We start from the raw sequence: 13,051 nt of genomic DNA, 5'->3' as shown, positions 1-13,051 counted from the left end.
GTGAGTTCCACACAGTTGGAGGGTCAGTATTGAAGTGGTGCCGGACTGTGGGAGGGTTTGTACTGAGGGAGTGCTGCACTGTGGGAGGTTGAGTACTGAGGGAGTGCTGCACTGTGGGAGGGTGAGTACTGAGGGAGTGTTGCACTGTGAGAGGGTGAGTACTGAGGGAGTGATGCACTGTGGGAGGGTGAGTACTGAGGGAGTGCTGCACTGTGGGAGGGTGTGTACTGAGGGAGTGCTGCACTGTGGGAGGGTGAGTACTGAGGGTGTGCTGCACTGTGGGAGGGTCAGTACTGAGGGAGTGCTGCACTGTGGGAGGGTGAGTGCTGAGGGAGTGCTGCACTGTGGGAGGGTGAGTACTGAGGGAGTGCTGCACTGTGGGAGGGGGAGTACTGAGGGAGTGCTGCACTGTGGGAGGGGGAGTACTGAGGGAGTGCTGCACTGTGGGAGGGTGAGTACTGAGGGAGTGCTGCACTGTGGGAGGGGGAGTACTGAGGGAGTGCTGCACTGTGGGAGGGTGAGTACTGAGGGAGTGCTGCACTGTGGGAGGGGGAGTACTGAGGGAGTGCAGCACTGTGGGAGGGTGAGTGCTGAGGGAGTGCTGCACTGTGGGAGGGTGAGTACTGAGGGAGTGCTGCACTGTGGGAGGGTGAGTACTGAGGGATTGCTGCACTGTCAGAGGGTCAGTAATGAGGGAATGCTGCACTGTCAGAGGGTCGGTAATGAGGGAGTGCTGCACTGTGGGAGGGTGAGTACTGAGGGAGTGCTGCACTGTGGGAGGGTGAGTACTGAGGGAGTGCTGTACTGTGGGAGGGTGAGTACTTTGGGAGTGTTGCACTCTGGGAGGGTCAGTACAGAGGGAGTGCTGCACTGTGGGAGAGTGAGTGATTAGGGAGTGCTGCACTTTTGGAGGGTGAGTCCTGATGGAATGATGCACTGTGAGAGGGTCAGAACTGTCGGAGTGCTGCACTGTCTAAACGTCAGTAATGTGGGCGTGCTACACTGTCAGAGGGTCATTAATGAGGGAGTGCTGCACTGTCAGAGGGTCAGTAATGAGGGGGTTCTCCACTGTCAGAGGGTCAGTACTGAGTGAGTTCCGCACAGTCGGATGGTCAGTATTGAGGGGGTGCCGGACTGTTGGTGGGTTAGTACTGAGGTAGAGCGGCGTGTGAGGAGATATCCTTTCATTGCAAAGTTTAACTGGAATTTATTTAAACAGAGATTCTTGTACTGTGTGTTATTGCATAAGAAAGGATTTGAGCCTAAAAATAATTTTCACCGATTTCAATGATTTAGCATTGAAACCTTCCTCTTTGGGCACCAGCGTTGATTTAAACAACTCGCACAGCACAGTGAGTGGGTAAGTACTGAGCGAGTGCTGCACTGTGGGAGGGTGTGTACTGAGGTAGTGCTGCACTGTCAGAGGGTCAGTACTGAGGTAGTGCTGCACTGTCAGAGGGTCAGTACTGAGGTAGTGCTGCACTGTCAGAGGGTCAGTACTGAGGGAGTGCTGCACTGTCAGAACTGCCATACTTCAGATGATGTTTGAAATTAGCAACATGCCTCGTGTAAAATTCTCTATCATCAGCTCAATATAAATAAATTAGCCCTGTACGTTTCACTTTACTGAGGGAATGCAGAGTTTGTGGATCTATCCTCTTCCAGCAATGTTTAAATAGAATTTATTTAAACAGAATTCTTGTACTGTGTTTTATTGCAAAAGAAAGAATTTGAGGAACTAAGCCTTGTTCCACATAGCCTAAAAATAATTTTCACAGATTTCAATGATTTAGCATTGAAACCTCCCTCTTTGGGCACCAGCCTTGATTGAAACAACTCACACAGCACAGTGGGAGGGAGAGTACTGAGGGAGTGCTGCACTGTGGGAGGGTGAGTACTGAGGGAGTGCTGCACTGTGGGAGGGTGAATACTGAGGGAGTGCTGCACTGTGGGAGGGTGAGTACTGAGGGAGTGCTGCACTGTGGGAGGATGAGTACTGAGGGAGTGCTGCACTGTGGGAGGGTGAGTACTGAGGGAGTGCTGCACTGTGGGAGGGTGAGTACTGTGGGAGTGCTGCACTGTGGGAGGGTGAGTACTTTGGGAGATCTGAAAGGGGGGTTGTTGTAGGGATGTTGGACGTTACAGTGAAATGGAGGCTTTAGGGGCTTGAGTCTGTTACAGAGAGAGTGGGTTTGTAGGGATGGGAGGAGTTTACAGTGAAAGGGAGGGTTGTAGGGACTGGTGAATGAAACATCGGCATGCCTGCTTCTTAATGTACGGAGAGAAACCTGGAACGAGAGATTCTCCTTCTTCTCCTCAGCAAGCTGAAATGTTTCCTTATACCTGGTGCTCCCCAATCCTGCTGTGTGGACACATCATAACCACGGCATTGTCTGGCTGTATGCAGCCAACATGGTCGAATAGGAATCAACAGAAATGTGATGCTGCTAAACTCTGTTCTCTGATTGGAATGTGCTTTCTGAATGCTGCACCTTTTTCATGCTGCGATAGATTGTAAGAAGCATTTGGGTTATGAATAAAATTACATTGATTAACACAAGTGATTAAAATGCTCAGCCTGTTCTGTAGATATTTATAGATTAAAATTCTTATTTTGCAGCCAGATTCTTGGCTCAAAGACCATAGCTTCATGTTGTCACCTTTTCTCCATCATATGAGTTCCTGTGCCTATCTTTAGAATAGAAATTTCCAATGTAAACATGTCACATTGTAGTTTCACACTCCTGCCAGTGGTGGTGCCATTCCAAAGCTGTCTTGCTGCACAGACACAGTGAGAAATATTCTCGACGTGTACATGATGTTGTTGTTACACAGACTTTAGGCAGAACCTTGGGTAGTGCCTAGAATGCACTTAGGACAGTGCAGACCACGCTCAGAACTGACAGTGCAGCGTTTCCTCAATCCTGACCCTCCGTCAGTGCAGCGCTCCCTCATTACTGTCCCTCTGACAGTGCAGCACTCCCTCATTACTGTCCCTCTGACAGTCTGCACTACCTCATTATTGACCATTTTCAAGTGCAGCACCCCGTCAGCATTGACCTTCTGACAGTGCAGCACTCCCTCATGGCTGACAATCTGACAGTGCAGCACTCCTTCAGTGCTGACCCTCCGACACTGTATTCCTCCCTCACTACTCACCCTCCCACAGTGCAGCACTCCCTCAGCACTCACCCTCCCACAGTGCAGCACTCCCTCAGCACTCACCCTCCCACTGTGCTGTGCGAGTTGTTTAAATCAAGACTGGTGCCCAAAGAGGAAGGTTTCAATGCTAAATCATTGAAATCGGTGAAAATTATTTTTAGGCTGAGGGAAACAAGACTTAGTTCCTCAAATCCTTTCTTTTGCATTACACACAGTACAATAATTCTGTTTAAATAAATTCTATTTAATAATTGCCATGAAAGGATATATCCTCACACTCCGCTCTACCTCAGTACCAACCCTACCACAGTCCGGCACCCCCTCAATATTGACCTTCCAACTGTGCGGAACTCACTCAGTACAGACCAGCCAACAGTTCAGCACTCCATGACTACTGACCCTCCGACAGTGCAGCACACCCTCATTACTGACCCTCTGATGGTTCAGCACTCCCACATTACTGACCCTCTGACAGTGCAGCACTCCTTCAGTACTGACCGTCCGACAATTGCAGCATTCCCTCACTCCTGACCCTCCGACAGTGCAGCACTCCCTCAGTACTGACCCTCTGATAGTGCAGCACTCCCTCAGTACTGACCCTCTGACAGTGCAGCACTCCCTCATAGATAAAAACAAAAAAACTGCGGATGCTGGAAATCCAAAACAAAAACAGAATTACCTGGAAAAACTCAGCAGGTCTGGCTGCATCAGCGGAGAGAAAAGAGTTGACGTTTCGAGTCCTCATGACACTTTGACAGAACTTGAGTTCGAGTCCAAGAAAGAGTTGAAATATAAGCTGGTTTAAGGTGTGAGGGGGGGAGGGGGAGAGAGAGAGAGAGAGAAGTGGAAGGGGGTGGGGGTTGGGGGTGGGGGGTGGTGTGGTTGCACAACCACGCCACCCCCCTCCACTTCTCTCTCTCACTCTCACTCTCTCCACCCCCACCCCACACCTTAAACCAGCTTATATTTCAACTCTTTCTTGGACTCGAACTCAAGTTCTGTCTAAGGGTCATGAGGACTCGAAACGTCAACTCATTTCTTCTCCGCCGATGCTGCCAGACCTGCTGAGTTTTTCCAGGTAATCCTGTTTTTGTTCAGCACTCCCTCAGTACTGACCCTCTTTCAGTGCAGCACTCCCTCAGTACTGACCCCCTGACAGTGCAGCACTCCCTCAGTACTGATCCCCTGACAGTGCAGCACTCCCTCAGTACTGACCCCCTGACAGTGCAGCACTCCCTCAGTACTGACCCTCTGACAGTGCAGCACTCCCTCAGTACTGACCCTCTGACAGTGCAGCACTCCCTCAGTACTGACCCCCTGACAGTGCAGCACTCCCTCAGTAATGAAACCAGGGATTGTCGACATGGAACATTCAGCCAGAGACCTGTATTGGGAACTCTATCGCCTGATTTTCAGCCTCTGAGTTAAGGGGGAGGAGACTAATCAGACGGAGCTAATGGAGAAGCTTCATGACTACAGCTGCCCAAATATGAGCTGACGGATCATCACACGGTAAACGTTTTGCTGAGAGCCTAAAACATTCTCGATCTTCTAACTGATCACCCACTTCCTCATTTTGATTCACAGCGACACATCAACCCTTTCTCATTAAATACACAGAGGGAGCAGCACAGGAAGAGTTCATTCAGCCCAAGCAGAGCGTGTGGGCAGTTCCTCCCAGGCGAGCAGTCGGACAGGTCCTGGGTAAGTAACGGAACGATTGGAATTCACTTCCACGACCAACACCGTCCTTTGTTGATGTTGTGACTTTATAAAGACAGATTCCAATGATTGATGCCTTTGAAAGTTTTCTACTGATTATTGAGATCTGGGTGTGAGGCTCAAGTCTGTTGTACAGAACATCTTTCTAGCTCAAGGGCTGAGGGAAGTGCAGAGACTTGAGCTTTGGTACATCCTGAGGTGGTGCAAGGTGCTATAGAAATGCAAACCCTACATAGTTTTTCTTTCTTAAAACATTGTAACTCTCTGCAGAGCACCTATCATCCCACAGAGAATTAAGTTATTCTGTGAAGACATTGTCTAAAAGCAGTTCTGATTTCTCGAGAGCTGTCGAACAAGAGGTGAGGACTCATTAACTCTTTTCTCTTTCACAGCTTGAGAATGAGAAGTGGATGGAATATCTGGGAGTGGACAATGATCGGGAAATCTTACTTCCTCCTGTCACTTCTCCAAGGTAATATCATCGTCAGCTCGGACAGATTGATGGTGAATAGTCTTTGTAAAAGAACATTCTTATTGAGCAGTGATTGGGAGCCGATTCAGCAGTGAGCCAGTGTACAAATTCACACCAAGTCCCATTCACCCATCACCCCTGTGCTGACTGATATACACTGACTCCCTGTCTGACAGCAGAATTGTAGGAGAGCAGAGACCTCAGAAGGTTGTAGGAGCCGGAGGAGGTTGCAGAGATAGGGAGGGGGGAGGGTTGATGATGGGGTAAGAAATCAGTGATGAGAATTTGAAATTTGAGTCATTGCTGGACTGGGAGCCAAGGTAGGTCAGCGAGTGAAGGGGAGCGATCGGCTGAATAGAGTAGCAGGGATAAAAACTGGGGGATGACGTCTATCCCGATGTTAGGACTCGGATAACAATGCCCTGAAATTTTGTGTCTTTTGCTGATTTTAGTCAGAATTTCTCATGAAGACAACATAGCAGCTCCTAGAATAGACAGGCTGTTCAGTGTCACACTTCCTGTCCATTCTCACCATGCTAGAAACTTCGATAAGGGAGAAAGATAACTGATAGAGGCAAAGCTGTCTGTGTGTAAAACTGTCAAATATTCTGAGTTATCATGATTGTCTCTGATCTGCTGCAGAGTTTATATTTCACAGAATCTTAGCACTTTGCAGCTCAGAGAGAGACCATTGACTCACTGCCTGAAAGGGCAGTGGAAGCAGATTCAACAGGAACTTTCAGAAGGGGAACTGGATAAATACTTGAAGGGGACATTTTGCAGGGCTGTGGAGGAGAGAGCAGAGGTGAGAGTGGGACTTATTGGACAGATCTTTCAAAGTCCCAGCACAGGCTCGATGGGCCAAATGGCTTCCTTCTGTTCCGGATCATTCTACAATCTGATAAATTAAGCCCCACATCAATAACTCTTAAGGCTCCCGCCGCAGGGATGGATCTTTGAGAAGGAAAGGGAACAAAAGGTTTCTGGTATCATTTTCATATTTCTTGACAATGACATAAGTGTATAGATCTGTTGAATATTTAAATCTCTAAAGCATAGAGGTAATCTGCTGTTACGCCCAGATCTTGTGGTGTTAACCTTGTCTGGATGTGTCTTTAATTGCTCACATTGATCTGTGGGATTGTCATTCTTGGATGTTGTCCCTGGTTTAATTTGCATTTTGCCCTTGATGCAATTGGGGAGGCTTTAAACTAACATGGCAGGGGATGGGATCCTGAGAGGAGGTTCAGCAGAGGGAGATGCACAGCCAAAATTAGAAGAGAGAGCAAGTGAACCTGGCAGGCAGAGAAATTATTGGCCAGTTAAGGCACAAGATAGCGTGGCAGAGTTGGAGTGTATTTATTTTAATGTAAGGAGTCTGACAGATTTGCATTCTCCTGCAGGTGTAATGTTGCAGCTCCTTGAAACTGCCAATATTGTTGAAACTTACTGCATATTTCAATGTTATGTCATGAACTGAGGTGATGGGGTAGTTTCTGATATTGGGACAGACCTAAATCCATTGCCTTTCAGCCGGACCGGACAATCCCGGCAGTGGGTGGGGCCAGAACATCCCACCCCTATGGAACATTTTCAGTTTATTTGATGTGCCAGAGAGATCATTAAAGACAACAATCCACAATTTATTGGCAATTGACAGAAGCCACTTGGAACAAATGCTGTGGCTCCCTCCTCATCTGACCCCAGACACTCTCCTTCCCATGTTGCTGCCCCCTGGATCGCCACGTGCATTCAGCCTTCCTTCCACGCCCTGTCTCTCCAATGCTCAGCCGTGTCAATGCAACACCAGGATTCACATGGCCGGAGTAATGAGTCACCAACCTGTGGTGTCTCCTAGGATCTTCTGGCTTCTCGCAAGCCTATTTTGCTTTAGGCCTGTGTCCTGCTGCTTTCTCCCTTTATGTTTGAAGCCTTCTTCTGCTCCTCACTCTTAACTTCACTTAACAGGGCCTTTTCCAGATTTGACCAGAAGGTCTTCTTGGGCCCTTTCTCCTGTTCCACTCGATGGTTTTGGCTTCTTCTTTACTTTGGGACTGACTATCTGTCCCGCTCCTTTGCTGCTTCTCCTGGCAACTCCTTTCAACAGAACTGAAAGTACTTTTCTGTTTTTCTCTGTCTCTGTGGGTCATTCCCTCTGGATCACTGTTGCTAGGCAACAGAACAGTTTCTTCTACCTTCTGTTTGATTTGACTTTCTTTCAAGAATCATAAAAACTCATTAGATCGGTGACTTCATTTAAAGTGAAACCAAAACTCAAGTACCCCCTTTTCTAAACAACCAAATACAGAAATACAAACTAAACTTGAACTTACAGATATACCTTATGCCTAACGCAAAAAAATACACATAGAAATTCCTTAAGCCAACCCCAGTTCCTAAAAATCACATGACACACTTCCCCTCGACTGATGCCATGCTGCTATCCCTGAAAGGCATATTACAACAGTATTATCACTTGGCAGGTGAGGTGTGCCAGGCAGACCAAGTCCACAAGAGAAACTTGGTCACACGATCATAATGATTTTTGATTTTTTTATTTATTATGAGATGTGTGCACTGAATTCAGAAGCCACAAGTCCACCAACACCTTTAGAGATTTAAAAAAATAAATTAAAATATTTGCCATCAAAATAAAAGATTTCAAGCACATACATAATACTACAATGACTGTTATAATAACTCCTAAAATTCCTAATTAACCTGAGTCCCAGTTACACTCCCTTTAAGGCAACAGACCAAAAATAGATGTTAGATTTAGAACAAACTCAGCAAGTTAACCCAATGCCCTGGACAGTGGAATTCCAAATGGAATTTCCTCAACTTCAGTTCTGTTGGAGAGCAGGTTTGTGCACAAACAGGGTCCAGAGGAACATGAACCAGTGTAGAATGACTTTGTCAACTCCTGTGTCCAGGATTCTCTTCCATCCATTGTGAAACCTAGGGGAGTTCCTTGTGTGTCCTGTAGATGGTCCACACTGCAGCCACTGTGCCCCAGTGATGGAGGGGGTGGATATCGAGTCTAGTGAATCAACAAAACATCCAAAGTTAAATATTGATATTTCTCTCCCCAGTTGGACTGTCACAAGAGTGGAAAGGTGACACTCCACGAGAGGTGACAGCGCAGGAAGGTTCGTGTGTACAGATTCCATTTCATTACAGTTATCCAGCACATTTAGTAGGGAGAGCACGTGTCGGAATCTGGTATGTGAAATGGTACACATGGAATACATGGTCAGGAGGGACCATAGCCTTTCACTCTAAGGATCACAATCACGAGTTACCACGGTTCCACAATCGGACCCGGCTGTCTGGAGACCTGAAAGATGGCGACTGTTCCCTGATTATAAACAACATCAGACGGGAAGATGCAGGACCTTATTTTTTCAAAATAGAATTTGACAGCTGGAATAGTTACAGCTACTATCCTGTAACCCAGCTTCACGTTTCTGGTAAGTGCTGTGTTATAATTACTCAACAATTCACATCCAACACTCAATGGGAAATAATAGTGTTTGATTTGCTTGTTTTTTGGCCGTGTTAACCAGCGTCACTATTTTTAATGATTTGTCTATTTCTGCTCCCAGATCCATGAGCTTATTGTGTGTGATTGAATCCACATCATATCTGTAACGTAAACCGAGCTGAGGGGTGATGACACCTCCCCCCTGAGTGAAGTGTCTCCTCTCCACTACACCTTCCACCCTTCACACTGTCCGTGTAAACCCCTGTCCCATCTCCAGCCTCTCTTTCCCCTCCAAAGTCCTTCAACGTGTTTCCATCTCCCGAATCCGTTCCCATCTTTCCCGGAACTCCATGTTTGAATCCCTCCAATCAGGTTCCCACCCCAGCCACTGTACTGAAACAGCTCTTATCAAGGTCACAAATGGCATCCTGTGTGACTGTGACAAAGGTAAACTTTCCCTCCTCCTCCTTCTCGATCTGTCTGCAGCCTTTGACACGCTCCACCACACCATCCTCCTCCAACACCTCTCCACTGTCGTCCAGCTGGGTGGGACTGCTCTCCCCTGGCTCCATTCTTATCCATCTCATCGTAGCCAGAGAATCACTTGCAATGGCTTTGCAGCATCACCTGAACAGTGTTAGTTTTCACCTGTCCACTGAGGATCCCCAGCTCTACCTCACCACCACCTCTCTCGACTCCTCCACTGCTGCTAAATTATCAGGCTGCTTATCCGACATCCAGTACTGGATGGGCAGAAATTTCCTCCAATTAAATATTGGAAAGACTGAAGCCATTGTCTTCATTCCCCACTCCAAACTCTGTTCCCTCACTACCAACTCCATTCCTCTCCCTGGCAGCTCTCTGAGATTGAAGCCAATCTGTTCACAGCTTTGTTGTCCCATTTGATCCTGAGATGAGCTTCCGGCCTCATATCTGCGCCCTCACTAACACCGTCTATTTCCACCTCCGTAACATCGCACGACTTCACCCTGTCTCAGCTCATCTGCTGCTGAAACCCTCATCCACACCTTCATTACCTCCAGACTCGACTGTTCCAACACACGCTCTACACTCCATAAACCTGAGGCCATCCAAAACTGCTGACCAGGTCCTTACTCACACCAAGTCCCATTCCCTTATCACCCGCTCTGCTCGATGACCGAAACTGGCTCCTGGTCAAGCAAAGTCTCAATGTCACAATTTTTCAATATTCTTCCTCCCCATTTCAGTTAACTTCACCTCTTCCTTCATCCACGGCATCCCTCCCTATCTCAGGAGCCTCCTGCAGTCCCTACAACCCTCCTTATCTCAGGAGCCTCCTCCAGTCGACTACAACCCTCCCTATCTCATGAGCCTCCTCCAGTCCCTACAACCCTCCCTATCTCTGCAATCTCCTCCAGACTCAATTCCCCTCCCTATCTCTGTAACCTCCTCCATCCCTCCACAATCCTCCTTATCTCTGTAACCTCCTCCAGCCCCTAGAAAATTCCCTATCTGTGTAACCTCCTCATGCCCCAAAAACTCCCCCATCTCAATAAACTCCTCCAGTCCCTACAAACTTCCCTACCTCTGAAACCTCCACCAGCCTCACCAACCCTCCCTACCTATGCAAACCATCCAGCCCGTACATATCTCCCCATTCCTGTAAACTCCCCCTGCCCCTGGAACCCTCTCTGCCCCTGCATCCTCCTCCAGTCCCCGCACCCTCCCTATCTCCATAACCTCCTCCAGCCCCTACAACCCTCCCTATCTCTATAACCTCCTCCAACCCCTACACGCCTCCCTAACTCTATAACCTCCTCCAACCCCTACACCCCTCCCTAACTCTATAACCTCCTCCAGCCCCTACAACCCTCCCATTCTCTATAACCTCCTCCAACCCCTACACCCCTCCCTAACTCTATAACCTCCTCCAACCCCTACAACCCTCCCTATCTCTATCACCTCCTCCAGCCCCTACAACCCTCCCATTCTCTATAACCTCCTCCAACCCCTACACCCCTCCCTAACTCTATAACCTCCTCCAACCCCTACAACCCTCCCTATGTCTATCACCTCCTCCAGGCCCTACAAGCCTCCCTATCTCTATAACGTCCTCCAACCCCTACAACCCTCCCTATCTTTATAACCTCCTCCAACCCTACAACCCTCCCTAACTCTATAACCTCCTCCAACCCCTACAACCCTCCCTATGTCTATCACCTCCTCCAGGCCCTACAAGCCTCCCTATCTCTATAACCTCCTCCAACCCCTACAACCCTCCCTATCTTTATACCCTCCTCCAACCCTACAACCCTCCCTATCTCTATAACCTCCTCCAACCCCTACAACCCTCCCTATCTCTATAACCTCCTCCAACCCCTACAACCCTCCCTATCTCTATAACCTCCTCCAACCCCTACAACTCTCCCTATCTCTGTAACCTCCTCCAACCCATCAAAACCCTCCCTATCTCTATAACCTCCTCCAGCCCCTACAACCCTCAGAGATCTCTGCACTCCTCCAATTCCGGCCTCTTGAGCTTCCCCCGATTCCCATCGCTCCACTATTGGTGGCCGTGCCTTCAGCTGCCTGGGGCCCCGAGCTCTGGAATTAACTCCCTAAACCTCTCCCTCTATCTCAATCTCTCTATCTCACTCTCTCTCTCTCACTCTCTCTCTCCCTCTCTCTCTTTCTCTCTCGCTATCCTTTTTATCACTCTTTTAAAATTCTTCATAACACAACCACATAAGGAGGTAAGAATGTAGGAACATAAGAAATAGGAACAGGAGCAGGCCATTCGGCCCCTCGAGCCTGCTCTCGCTGATCTGGTTGTGGCCTTAACTCCATTTTCCTGCCTGTCCCCCAAACCCTTGACTCCCTTGTCGATCAAAAACCCTGCCTCACTCAGCCTTGAGTCTATTCAATGGCCCAGCCTCCACTGCTCTCTGGGGAAGAGAATTCCACAGGGCAGCCCCCCTCTGAGAGAGGAAATACCTCCTCATCTCAGTCTTAAATGGGAGAGCCCTCATTCCCAAACTGTGCTCCCTGGTTCTAGATTCCCCCACGAGGGGGAAACATCCTCCCAGCATCCACCCTGTCAAGCCCCCTCGGAATCGGATATGTTTCAATAAGGTCACCCCTCATTCTTCTAAACTCCAATGGATACAGGCCCAACCTGCTCAACATTTCCTCACAGGACAAACCCTTTAATCCCAGGAATCAGCCCAGTGAAGCTTCTCTGAACTGCCTGTACACAATGATCCTGTTACAATCTGACCAACACCCTGTGCAGCTGATGCAAGACTTCCCTCCTTTTATACTCCATCCCTTTGCAATAAAGGCCAACATTCCACTTGCCTTCCTCATTCCGTGGTGTTCCTGAATGCTGACTTTCTGTGATTCATGTACAAGGACACCCAGATCCCTCTGTACTGCATTCTGCAGCCTCTCTCCATTTAAATAATATTCTGTTTTTCTATTCTTCCTGCCAAAATAATTTGTTGCCATTCTCCTCAGTATTGACCATCCCCCCAATTCAGCCTCATATGTAAATTTTGAGTCTTGTGGATCCACAAACTATCCAGAGTTAAATATTGATATTTCCCTCCCCAGCTGAACCCTCACAAGAGTGGAAAGGTGACACTCCACGAGAGGTGACAGCGCAGGAAGGTTCGTGTGTACAGATTCCATGTCATTACAGTTATCCATCGTGTCTGGAAAACCAACCACGAGGTGGAGTCTGGTTTAATAATGAGGAATGGAGAACATCGTCTATTGCTTTTCACTCCAAGGATCACAGTCACGAGTTACCACGGTTCCACCATCGGACCCGGCTGTCTGGAGACCTGAAAGATGGCGACTGTTCCCTGATTATAAACAACATCAGACGGGAAGATGCAGGACCTTATTATTTCAGAATAGAATTTGACAGCAGTAATAGTTACAGCTACTATCCTGTAACCCAGCTTCACGTTTCTGGTAAGTGCTGTGTTATAATTACTCAACAATTCACATTCAACACTCAATGGGAAATAACACAACCTGTGACGTTTACATATTAACACAAAACACAGCTTATTATAACACGCTGTCTGATTCTCAATAACATGGTGATAGCTTCCAGTTCAGTCCTAAAGCAACCTCTAATACTCACTTTAATATCAATGATTAAATATATTGACTGTGTCCATCAATGTTATCAGGTTATCCACTCCCATCGATCTCTCTAA

At 47.8% G+C, this 13,051-nt stretch overlaps 1 protein-coding gene across 1 annotated transcript in view; it reads left to right on the top strand.

The window, feature by feature from the left end:
• The window catches only part of LOC121274002, a 117,044-nt gene that overhangs the window by 93,530 nt on the left and 10,463 nt on the right, over positions 1–13,051 (top strand). The window contains exon 2 of the mRNA XM_041181137.1: positions 5,277–5,356. Within this exon, the coding sequence (XP_041037071.1) occupies positions 5,284–5,356 (73 nt within the window). The 5' untranslated portion in view covers positions 5,277–5,283. The remainder of the gene's footprint in view (positions 1–5,276; positions 5,357–13,051) is intronic.

Source organism: Carcharodon carcharias, assembly GCF_017639515.1.
Source record: "Carcharodon carcharias isolate sCarCar2 chromosome 29 unlocalized genomic scaffold, sCarCar2.pri SUPER_29_unloc_15, whole genome shotgun sequence".
In the NCBI taxonomy this organism is placed as follows: Eukaryota; Metazoa; Chordata; class Chondrichthyes; order Lamniformes; family Lamnidae; genus Carcharodon; species Carcharodon carcharias.
This window is presented reverse-complemented; position numbering and strand designations above follow the sequence as displayed.